Source organism: Chionomys nivalis, chromosome 9, assembly GCF_950005125.1.
Source record: "Chionomys nivalis chromosome 9, mChiNiv1.1, whole genome shotgun sequence".
Lineage (NCBI taxonomy): Eukaryota > Metazoa > Chordata > Mammalia > Rodentia > Cricetidae > Chionomys > Chionomys nivalis.
In genome coordinates, this window is record NC_080094.1 from 25,534,201 (window position 1) to 25,547,225 (window position 13,025).

General features: G+C 45.5%; 1 protein-coding gene across 1 annotated transcript; it reads right to left on the reverse strand.

Annotated features, from left to right (window-relative positions):
- Nucleotides 1-4,050: 4,050 nt before the first annotated feature.
- On the reverse strand, nucleotides 4,051-7,208 carry Defb128 (defensin beta 128). Its single transcript, XM_057780102.1, has 2 exons — nucleotides 7,160-7,208; nucleotides 4,051-4,289 (listed from the first exon to the last, which is right to left on the reverse strand). Exons 1-2 carry the CDS (start codon nucleotides 7,206-7,208, stop codon nucleotides 4,051-4,053), a joined length of 288 nt encoding a protein of 95 aa, XP_057636085.1.
- Between the last annotated feature and the right edge of the window lie 5,817 nt (nucleotides 7,209-13,025).

The following is a 13,025-nucleotide window of genomic DNA, read 5'->3' on the forward strand; positions in this document are numbered from 1 at the left end:
AGCACAGACTCCCAAAGGTAACATTCATGTCTGCATTAACCCAAGTATGGAACATGCAGTGTGCACAAGTCAGCTAAAGATGAGTCTTTTCTTCTGTGTTTGAGATGAAAGGATCTGTCAACTTTGTAAGCTCATTTGGACTGTTTAACCAAACTGTAGTATAAACCTCTATCCATGCCATATGAAAGGATGGCATGTAATAATAATTCATGAGGACTCTGTAGCCAACAAGATTTACCATGGCTCGTCCAGTCCCAGAGCTGCCCCATGCGGAGGGGTCAGCATATATGACACCTGTCTTGTAGTCTTTCTTAATTTCTTCCTTCATGTATGTGGCCAAGATTTTCAGGAGGTCTCCCATGGTCAAATCTGGTCTTTATTGATTTTGTTTACTGTGGAGACAAAGGCATAACCTCTCCCCCAACACATTTCCTGACTTCCACTCTGAAGTTAAGCCATCCTTAAAATACATAGGCTGGTGTAAATCAGTCGTTTTTTCCCGCAATCCAATGTTTCTCAGCAGCTGCTGTTTTTTTGTTCGTTAGCATTTTAAAAATTCAGAGTCAACAAAGCACCATACAGGACCCAGGTGCCCTGTGCAGTTCCCATCCTTGTGTGGCTTCTTCTTCTTCTATTACTTTACTCTTTCTTTAAGGATTTTACTTTATTATTTTTTGCCTGTTTGCAGCATTTCTTTGACTGCCTGAGCCAAACCTTAAACTACGGGGCTACCCATTGAGCAGCTCTCCGTAGCACATGGCATTGGTGACTGACCCTGCCCACTTCGGGCCCATGATTAGGCCCATGGGCACCAGATTTACCATCCTAGCTCTGGGAAGCTGTTGGGCCTGCGCTGCGGCAGGAGTTTCTGTCTAGTCTCCCATTCTATCTAGGAGTCCACCATTCAAGGGTTCAGCTGTGTAGCAGGGCCTCTTAAAGGAGCCCCAACTCTGTACACCACAAGCAGTGGGCTCCATTATGTGCCCACATTGGTCATCAATCGCCATTTGACGTTCTTTTGGGGACCACCAGCTCCCAAATAAGGACACAGAGACTTTTATTAATTACGAATGCCTGGCCTTAGCTTAAACTAGTTCACAACTAACTCTTATAACTTAAATTGACCCATTTATATTAATCTACGTCCTACCACATGGCTCCTCCATAATGTATATCTGCTTCCCTCCACGTCTTGCTGGCAAATTCCACACGTCTCTATTCACCCCCCTGAGTCCCTCTCCCGGCCTGGCAGTCCTGCCTAACCTCCCCTGCCTAGCTAGTGGCCGTTCAGCTTTTTATTAAACCAGTCACAGTGACACATCTTCACACAGTATAAACAAATATCTGGCAACAACTCCTCTCCCCAAACTCAGGCCTGTGGGTTACTCTCCCCGAAGATAACAGTACTACATAAGTCCACATTCAGCTCTCTTTGCCACCTATTCCAATATTCTGAGATGACAAGCCCCACAGTTTCTTAACTTCTGAGATGACTTTCAGACTCGAATAAACATTTTTGCCAAATCTTTTGACTCCTGTTTTAACCAAACTGAGTACTTGTGTGTGTATGCCTCGGAGGACTGGGCCCAGGGGCAGGACTGGATACTATGTTCCCTTGGACAGGTCTGGAGCTTGAGACCTCAAGATCCCACCAGCTGTGGAGCCAGGTCTTGTGGCGCAGCCCGTAGCTTCTAGAGAGGAGTCCAGGGTCTTGGAGAGTCTGCAAAGCACTGGGTTTTACTGAAAAGCGTGTGATCTGGGGTCCGAGTCAACACTCGCTCTTTTCTCCTATCTCCCACAAACGGAGATTCTCTGTTTTCTACGCTGCCTGAGGATGGGGAAGGATGGTGAGGACTTTAAAACACCCTGCCCACTTTCTTCCTTGCTTTTTTCTTCTGTTACCAGACAGCTGCTGGGGGTTCTTTAGCTCTGTCCAGATAGAAGCTCTGAGTGGCTGAGGCGCTCTTGCTGGGCGGATCTTTGAGGGCTCCCTTACCCTCTAGCATTTGACCGCAGTGGGGGAAAGCAACGGCGAAGTGGGAGCAGTAGTAGGTGGCGCCCTCTAGTGTCCTGAGCTGGAGTGTCTAAGCCCCTCGGTCCTGGAGGTCTGTCTTGAACCACAACAGTGAGTTCAAGGCCAGCCCAAGTAATTTAGTGAGCCTCTGTCTCCAATTTTTACATTTCTAATTTAAAAACAACTGATGGAAAAGGGTGCTGGAGAGATTCCGCCATTAAGAGCACGGACATTAGGAGCTGGCTCTCTGCTCATCCTGCGAACCCCCAAGTTGGGTTCCCAGCACTGGGCAGCTCACAACTTCCTAACATTCTAGTTCTAAAAATTCTGACACCCATCTCATGCCGCCGTGGGCACTGCACTCATGTGTACAGACCCACACCACTCACACACATACACACACTCACATATACACATACATACAAATACTCACACACATATATACACATACACACACTCTCACTCACACATACACTCACACACACATACACACACTCACACACATACACACTCACATATACACACACATTCACACTCACACACATACACACACATTCACACTCACACACATACACACACTCACACACACATAATTAAAAAACAAAAAATATTTTAAGAGGACTGGGGCTGTAGCTCAGCACACGTGTCTGAGGCTCTACGTTCAATTTCCAGAACCATGACAAAGGGTTATTTATGGCCGACCAGCACTGTAAGGAAAGCAGCCGCCACAGTGTCCACACAGATGTTTCTGTTTTGTTCATCGGGAGAACCTTTCCCGCTGTCCTGAGCTTCAGCTGTTTCATTCTGCTCGTGACAGCTTCTTAAGTGCAGCACCTATAAGGCCTTAAAATCGACGGTACTAAACACATCAGTCAACGCTTTCAGACATCCTGAGAGGTCCTTTGTCTAAAACTCGAGCCAACTAGACATTCTAATTGCTAGTAAGAGAGAAGGTGGTGGTGGGGAGCGTGGAGAGATGGCTCAGAGGTTAAGAGCACTGGCTGCTCTTCCAAAGGTCCTGAGTTCAATTCCCAGCATCCACATGGTGGCTCACAACCATCTGTAATGAGATCTGGTGCTCTCTTCTGATATGCAGACAGAACACTGTACACATAATAAATATATTTATAAGAGAGAGAGAGAGCAATGCACATGAAAGCTTAAGATTGCATCCTAAGCTTCTTGCCAGCTATCTCCCTGCTCATCAAATCTGTTCCAGTACATGTTAAGAAAATGTTCAGGTATCTTTCCACACTTCAAGAAACTCTTAGTTGCTGGGCAGTGGCGGTGCACGCCTTTAATCCCAGCACTTGGGGAGGCAGAGACAGATAGATCTCTGTGAGTTCGAGACCAGCCTGGTCTACAAGAGCTAGTTCCAGGACAGGCTCCAAAACCATAGAGAAACCCTGTCTCGAAAAACCAAAAAAGAAAAAAAAAAGAAAAGAAACTCTTAGTTGTTAGCAAAAGTCATGTGTGTTCTCATAGCTTCTTAGAGACATGAGAAATTTCACTGGAGAGTATGAGGGAGTGGATGAGATGGTGCGGCAGGCAAAGGAGGTGCTTGCTGCCAAGCCTGGTGATGTGAGTTCAATCCCTGGGACCCACAAAGTGAAAGAAGAGAACCGACTCCCTAAAATCGTCCTCTGACCTCCACACATGCGCCACCATGATACACATGCATGTCGTGAAGTATGCACACACAATCACACATACTAAAACACCCAAAATTATCTTTGATTTTTTTAAAAATAAAAAAAAGAGGAGAAATACCTGAAATTTGAGAAATGCCATCTTGGATAGAAAGTGCAGAGACTACCTGCCACCTCTCCCAGGGTTCATTTAGCCTCGGTGTCCCCATTTCCGAGGCAAAACACGAGCAGTACAGCAGCTATGTAATCACATTCATGTTATCCAGAAAAGGAGCAGACACAGGCAAAAGTGTCAAACTTTATTATGTGGGGAACCACGTGCCCAGGAGGAAAGCGGCTGCGGCAGCCCGCAGGGTTCCACAGAGCCATGGAGGACAAACGGTTCATTCAGATAGTGATGGTGAAGTAGGTGATGGTGGGCAGGATTATATAGTCTTGGACTTCGTTTGACTTCTCCTTGGGTTGGACTGGCTGCTGGTGAAGGATTTTCTGCTTTTTGTTTTCCCTTTCATTGACGCAACAGTATTTGGCATGCAGGCATCCCACCTCGGCTATCTCCCCCATTTTGCATTTCTTCCTGCAGTAGCCTGATACATTGTTAAAGCATCTTTTGGGTTTTGCACCATCTGAACACAGGAAACAACATGGAGCAGGGTTAGTTTCTGAGGGAAAGCAGAGATGCAGCTGGATTTCACACTCACAAGGGCAACAGACACACCACCCTCGGTCAGCATCTCCTCCGTCCCAAGCAGAAACCTATGCTAATACAAGGAAACTCAGAACCCCCAAATTTAGGACATTCGAGGGACTGGGGAGATGGCTCAGCAACTGAGTGTGTTTGCTGCACTTGCAAAGGACCCAGGTTTGGTTCCCAGCATCAAATAGTCTACAGCTATTTGAAATGTTCCAAGAGCTGCAAGGCCCTCTTCTGGCCTCTGTGTGCCCTAGACACACATGTGGTGCACATACATATACACTGGTAGAATGTTTGTACACATAAAATTAATCTTGAATTTTAAAAAAGAACAGTTGGTCCTGGCCAATACCCAAATAGCTTTGGAAGAACCTACGACAGGGAGGAAGAGGAGAAGACCTGACTCCTTGCGCAGTCCTGGCTAAGTACCACCCCAAATCAGGCAAAGCCCTCCCGGCTCCATCAGCACGCCCTCAGTCTTGTTTCCTCAGAGAGCACTAATGCATCACCATCAGTATACTTCAGAGCCAAGTCAGCTTTTAAAAGGGCATCCCAGGATGGGCTGCCAGGACGGCCCTGCAGATAAAGACACCTGCCATGGACACCTGGCAGCCTGTCTTAAATCCCCGCAGCCCACATAAGGTGGGAGGAGAAAGTAAATCCGCAGAGTTGCCCTCTGACCACTGACCTCCATGACCTCCATGACACCCATGTGCACATGCATCCACAAATGCACTTCACATGTATACAATAATAATCAAGCAGAGTTAAAATCTTTTTCCATGGCTTCTGGGGACCAGACTCAGATCCTCATTCTCACATAGCAAACACACTCTACTAACTAAGCCGTCTCCTCAGCAATTTTTTTTAATTTAAAAGAAAATCACAGGGGCTGGAGAGATGGCTCAGTGGTTAAGAGCACTGCCTGCTCTTCCAAAGGTCCTGAGTTCAATTCCCAGCAACCACATGGTGGCTCACAACCATCTGTAATGAGATCTGATGCCCTCTTCTGGCCTGCAGGCAGACACACAGACAGAATATCGTATACATAATAAATAAATAAAATATTTAAAAAAAAAAAAAAGAAAATCACAGAGATCAGGAGAGATGTCTCAGGAGGTTTTTTTTTTTAAGACTTGCTGCACATCTGAGTTCAAATGTCCTGCGCCCACATAGAAAACAGGTGTGTCTGTGCCTGTAACCCCAGCACTGACTACTGGGGGACAAGGTAAGAACAGGAGGGTTGTGGGGCTCGCCAGCTGCCAGCCTAGCTCCAGGTTCAGTGCGAGAGCCCATTGCACAGCAGTGAGGCAGAGAATGGCAGAGCAGGGCACCCAGGGCACGTGGGTGGACATGCAAAACACACACGCACACTTGCAACATCACAGACACATACAGATTCAGACATGCGGCATCACAGACTCTCTCATACACACACACACACTCACTCACAGCATCACAGGCACACACTCATACACACACTCACACACACAGCATCACAGGTTCTCTCTCTCACACACACACCCACCCACTCACACACAGCATCACAGGCACACACACACAGCATCACAGGCTCTCTCTCTCACACACACAGCATCACAGGCTCTCTCTCACACACATTCACACACAGCATCACAGGCACACACACAGCATCACAGGCTCTCTCATACATACACACACACTCACACACAGCATCACAGGCCCTCTCTCTCACACACACAGCATCACAGGCTCTCTCACACACACACTCACACATACACACACTCACACACAGCATCACAGGCACACACACACAGCATCACAGGCTCTCTCATACACACACATTCACACACAGCATCACAGGCTCTCTCATACACACACATTCACACACAGCATCACAGGCAGGCCTTTTGTGTTTCACACTCCTAGGCTGTAGGCATCACACTTGCCAAGATCTCATTAGTTTTAGCCACAGTGGCTCCTGAGAACCCCTTCTGCTCATCCCAGACAAATTCTCCAGAACCTGGCTGTTCTTTGTCTCACTTTCTTCTTCAGCTCAGATAAATGTCTTAGCTAGTGAGCAAACACAGTCTGATGGATACCTTTCCCCCTGGAGATCCTGACTCTCCCCTATTCGTGCACGTAAGTCCCAACATCTCTCTCTAAGCCTTCATTTCCCTCTCTATTCAAAATCAGATCAACCTGCAGAATAAATGTGGACAGCAAAGATGTGCTCTCCCTGCTCTCAAACTTCATAACGAGCAACATCCTTGAAGACAAGAGAACTGTATTTTGAGGGCCATGAAAACACAATATGGCTCCTTGCAAGTAAGGCAGAAGAGAACCCTAGATGCTGGACTTTCTTCCGCCAATAAGAGGCTTTGCATCTTTGCATCTGAGCTAGAGATGTTACACTCACTTGCCAAAGAGAAAAATTAAGGTTCAAAAGAAATAATTCTCTGGGTTAATTAGCTACTTAATGATGAAGAAAGGCTTTCGCTTGTGAACTGTTCACTTCACTGCTACAGCCCAGGCTGAAAATGAATTTGAGTGGAAATGGGGGTGGCCAGATTTCTCAGGTAAAAGCTGCTGAGCATCATAAGGTTGATACCAGATGATGAGCTGATTGGTACCTTCCGCAAGGGCGTCTCTGACCTTACTGCTTGCTCTCTCTCTCCCAGGCACCAAGGAGAACGGGCACTACTGGTGATGCTGGTGATCACTACTGACGATGCTGGCCAACTGTCAGCAGTCTTGACCATCCCGCCCCTGTTGCTACCAGCTCTAGTATCCCCTACTTCAGGGTGCATTTGGACAAGTTACCTGCCAGTACCACAAACAGCAGAATAACGAGAACCTGAGGCAGCTTCATGTTTACAGACCCTCCAGAGACAGCAGGGTATCCTGTGAGGCAGCACCGCTCAGAGCACCGCTAGCATGCCACGCTTCGGTTTTAACTCACATGGGCAGAGAGGGAGCCCAAGCCCGACCCCACCTACATCCCCAAATTCGGAGTCCACAGTCACATAATGTTCCATCCTCTCCCACCCACTCCCTTTTCCTCAGGATGTGAACCCCTGCTGTGTTTGCTCCACCTGGCTGTCAGCCCACTTGGCTCAACGTTGGTTGACCATATTCCCTGGTTTGGATGGGCCATCCCTCGTTTATGGTTATCCTTGCCTCTTACTCACAAAAACCTCCAAAATAACACATAGCATTAGATTAGAATCCATGGGAGACTGAAGGCAAGATAGCCAACGAAACAATGTTTTAATTCGTAAACTGTTTGGGCCACACCCTCAGCTCAACATCCATCTTGTATCGTTTAGGAAGCAGCCTTGCTGAGACCGTTTGTATTTCTACTTTCCTCCTGCTGACATTGCTAGACCTTGAGAGTAACACTGATCACCTGCTTCAGGCATTCACCCCTAAGTCTGGCCATCCATCTGGCTAGTTCTTTCAAGTTCCTGCGCTGTCAAATTGCCATCTGGATTGGGTACAAGGAGCACACAGCCTCCTCATTTGCAAAGCTCTTTACAGCTAAGTAGCCGGGTTCCTCTTGAGTAGGCTGGGAAAGATAACAAGATCTTGCTTTATAGATGTGGCCAGTTTTTTCGTGTTTTTCTTTTTCTTTTTTTAAATCCCCCGTCAACATATTTACTCCCACCAGCATCCACAGCCACACAAATTGTTTCGATGCCTTACTTACAAATAGATTTTAAATGTGTTTCATTTCCGACAAAGCTTCTCTGAATTCTACACGCTGAATTTGGAAGAATGGGAGTGCTAATCCTCACACAAAAAGACTGGGAAAGTTGAGGATATTTGTTTAGAAGCAGTGAATGGGGGTTAATAATTCATGCTGCAAAAGTCAGACAAACACTTGTCAAAAAGGCAAAGAACAGAAAAAAAAATCCCTTTTTAAAAAGGGTTCATTTATTTTTATTTTAGTGTATGAGTGTTTGCCGGCATGTATGTCTGTGTACCACATGTATACCTGGTGTCCATGGAGGCCAGGGGAAAGTGCCACATCTCCTGGAACTGGTGTTATAGACAGTTGGAAGCTACCACGTGGGTGCTGGGAATCAAACCTGGGTCCTCTGCAAGAGCAACTAGAGCTCTTAACTGCTCCAGCCCTGATATTTCCTTTAACACGCATGCTTTAAATGAAAATGCTTTTTATAGTTCACTCCAGAAATTGCATTGCTAGCTCAAATTCCAGGGCCCAATTAGGGCTGCACATACTTCAGTTCCTTCTTGGTAAACTGTGTTCCTAAGACTTGATATATACTGAAAAAAAAACCATGTATTATGGAGATTGATGAGATTGCTCAGTGGCTAAGAAGCACTTATTTTGCAGAAGACCCAGGTTCTGATCTCCACACCCATGTAGAGATTCACAGCCATCTCTAGAGCATCCAGTGTCCTCTTCTGACCTCCGTGGACACCAGGCATGCATGTTTTATACAGACTTACAGGTAAATAAAACACACATACACATAATAAAATAAATATTAAGCTAAGCATGTTAGTGTATGTCTTTAATCCCAACACTTGGGAGGCAGAGGCAAGTGGATCTCTTGAGTTTGAGGCGAGCCTGGTCCACAGAGCTAGTTCCAGAACAGCCAGAGCTACACAGAGAAACCCTGTATCAAAAATCCAAAACCAAAACAAAGAGACCTGAAGAATAAAGCATACGTTATGGTTTATAAAATGCACATCTGAACCCCCATTTTGAACTTGGTTAGCAATTATTAAACACTACGTAATAGTAGGCTGAGGGCATGGCTTTGTCAATCAAATGCTGTAAGCATGAACATCTGAATTTCTTGCCCAGAACCCATGGGAAAATGCCTGGCATAGTGGCATACAAACGGCATTCCAACCAATGAATGTGTCTGACGCTTCTATGTATCTAATCACAAATGATTACAAATAATCATTCCTCCTTCATTTAAAAAAAAAAAGCTTAAAGTGGTAGCAAATAGGAGAGAGGAGATGATCATGCTGGTAAAGCGTTTGCCATGCAAGCAAGAAGACTTGAGTTCGATCCCCACCACCCACATGAATACTGAACGTAAGATTCTGTGACTGTAATCCCAGCACTGAGCAGGCAGAGACAGGAGGAGCCCGGTGACTTGCTGGCCATCAGACTAGCCTCACCAGTGAACCTGAGGTTTAGTGAGAGACCCTGCCTCAAAAATAAGGTGGAGGATGACTGAGGAAGCCATCCAACACCAACCTCTGACATTCCCTTCATATGCAAGTGCACACACACGCCTAAGTACCCACACACACATATGTGCATGCAAAAAAAACACCACTATTTTATGTGTAAAGATTTGAACTGTTTGTAAAGGCAGATGTGATGTTGTCAACTACATCTGAAATTAACTAAAATAAAAATGGCTGGGTATACTTGTGAGGAATTTTTGCTTAATTAAATCACTTGAAGTGGGAAGATCCACTTCTAAATGCATGGCTTTGAGGTGGGACGGTGCACCTGTAATCCAGATCTTTTGAGGTGCGAAGACCCACCTCGAATCCAGACCACGCCTCCTGATGGAAGCCTATATAAAGGACATGGAAGAAGGAAGCCTCACTCTTCGTCTGCTTGCTCTCGCTCTCAATGGCAAGTCCATTCCTTCACTGGCATTAGAACCAACTTCTTCTGGATTCCAGTGTACACTGGGGACCAGCTGAGACATCTAACCTTGTGTAATGGACAACTACTGAATTCATAGGGAGCGATGGTTGGATTAGCTGGACCACAGCCTGTAACTCGCTCTAATAAATCTCCTTATATATAGAGAGATTCATCATGTAAGTTCTGTTACTCTAGAAAACCTTCACTAATACAGTATGCTAATAAAATCTGCCACGGATGAAATAAGAGCTCCCCACGATATCCACCATGCATTCTCATGAACATGGCCTACGTGGGAGATTCATTCAGTGCTGTGAATAGAACCAACGATGGTGGTGAGAAGATCGTAAATGAGGTTCTCCTACCTTATCCTGGAGGTCCAGTGTGATACAAGGATCCTCTAACATGGTAGGGAAGATGGGGGAGTCAGCATCACAGAGAGATTTGATGGAGCTACACAGTTGACTTTTAAGATGGATAGAGGGAAAGTCAGCCAAAGAGTTCAATCCCCTAAAACCAGAAAACCAGGGAGTTCTCCATTAGAGCCTGCAGAAGGAACATAGCCTTCCCACCACCTTGTTTTTAGCCAAATGAGACCCATTGTGGACTTTAGAACTATGAATCTAAACTAGCTACAGAAATTATCTAAATTTGTGTTACTCTGTGTTGCTAAGCATAGGGGCATGTGACAGTGATAGAAAGCCAGAGCCGCATCGGTCACACACACAGTGATCCAAAACGTGACCAGAGCCGCATCGGTCACACACACAGTGATCCAAAACGTGACCAGAGCCGCATCGGTCACACACACAGTGATCCAAAACGTGACCAGAGCCGCATCGGTCACACACACAGTGATCCAAAACGTGACCAGAGCCGCATCGGTCACACACACAGTGATCCAAAACGTGACCAGAGCCGCATCGGTCACACACACAGTGATCCAAAACGTGACCAGAGCCGCATCGGTCACACACACAGTGATCCAAAACGTGACCAGAGCCGCATCGGTCACACACACAGTGATCCAAAACGTGACCAGAGCCGCATCGGTCACACACACAAAGGGATCCAAAACGTGACCAGAGCTGTATTGGTCACAACACAAAGGGATCCAGAATGTGACCAGAGCCTGTGATCTGAATCGAGCTTCAAGTTCTGCACTGATGAGACTTAATCCAAAAGCACACTTGATAACTTCAAGCCTGGAAACTCAAACTCTGATGGCTTAGTTGCACACACACACACACACACACACACACACACACACACACGGGGAGAGAGAGAGCGCACCAGAGGACGATGCCAGGTGTCTATTTTTTTGAGACATGGTCTTTCCTTGATCCTAGAGTTCACTGACCAAGCTGGTCAGTGATCTCCAGGGAGCCTCCTGTCTCCAACCCCAGAATTAAGGTCACAGGCATGTGCTGCCAAGCCCACCATACAAACATGGGTGCTGGAGATCCACACTCAGGTGTTATGCTTGTGTAGCCAGCATTTGACTGGCTAAACCATCTCCTGAGCCTCAAGCTGCAGAGAATTTCCTCTGAGATGTGTCCAAATTTTTAAATCTAAGCCCAATGCATCTATTCCTTGGTAGGCTGCCACAGAGAGACTGTCTAATAATTTACAGTCAACTTCCAAAGAGGAAAACTTGGCTTTTTGATGAAAGACTCTGCTCAACTATGTTCATAGCACTTTGTTTGTCATAGCCAGTACCTGGAAACAACCGAAATACCCCTCAATCAAAGAATGGATAAGGAAAATGTGGTACATTTACACAATGGAGTACTATACAGAAGAAAAAATAACAACAGCTTGAATTTTGCAGGAAAATGAATGGAACTAGAAAACATTATTTTGAATGAGGTAACCCAGACACAGAAGACAATTATCACATGTACTCACTCACTCATATGTAGCTTTTAAACATAAAGCAAAGAAAGCCAGCCTACAAACCACAATCCCAGAGAACGTAGACAACAATGCGGACACTAAGAGAGACATACATGGATCTAATCTACATGGAAGTAGAAAGTAGAAAAAGACAAGATCTCCTGAGTAAATTGGGAGCATGAGGACCTTGGGGGAGGGTTGAAGGGGGGAGAGGAGAGGCAGGGAGGGGAGCAGACAAAAATGTAGAGCTCAATAAAAATCAATAAAAAAAATAAAATAAAAATAATACAGTTGATTCTCAAAAAAAGAAAGAGTCTGGGAGCACTTTCAAATGTTTAGAAAAATAAATATATTTTTTCCTACCAAAATATCCTCAGTTTTATTTGATAAGTTATTTTTAGAAGACATTTACATGTTTAAGTAAAAACTCAGCAACACACTTGCCCATACAGGATTTGGTGGCGCACACCTTCAATCCCAGCACTCAGAAGGCAGACAAAAACGGATGTCTCATACTGGATTTAGTGGCGCACACCTTCAATCCCAGCACTCAGGAGGCAGACAAAGATGGATGTCTCATACTGGATTTGGTGGCGCACACCTTCAATCCCAGTACTCAGGAGGCAGACAAAGATGGATGTCTGTGAGTTTGAGGCAGTCTGTCGGGCTACATAGTGAGATCCTGTCTTAAAGAAAGGGAGGAAGGAAGGAAGGGAGGGAGGAAAGGAGGGAGAGAGGGAGGGAGGAAGAGAGGAAGGGAGAGAGGGGAAAGGAAAGGAAAGAAAGAAAGGAAAAAATATTTTAGACAAAATGTTACAAAGAACTTTTCAAATGTCATAGAGTGGTGGTTCTCAATCTGTGGGTCACAACCCCTTTCCGCAGGAGTCACCTAAGGCCATCAGAAAAACAGATATTTACATTATGGCTCATAACATAGCAAAATTATGAAGTAGCAATGAAAATAATGTTATGGTGGGGGTCACCACAACATGAGGAAGTGTATTAAAGGGTCGCAGCACTAGGAAGGTCAAGGACCACTGTCTTAGAGGAATAAATTTTCATAGTTCAGAAAGCATATATGTAAATATTAGCCAAAATTATATTCTTAATCTATTCCTTTTCTATTATCAGACCAAGAAGCAGCAA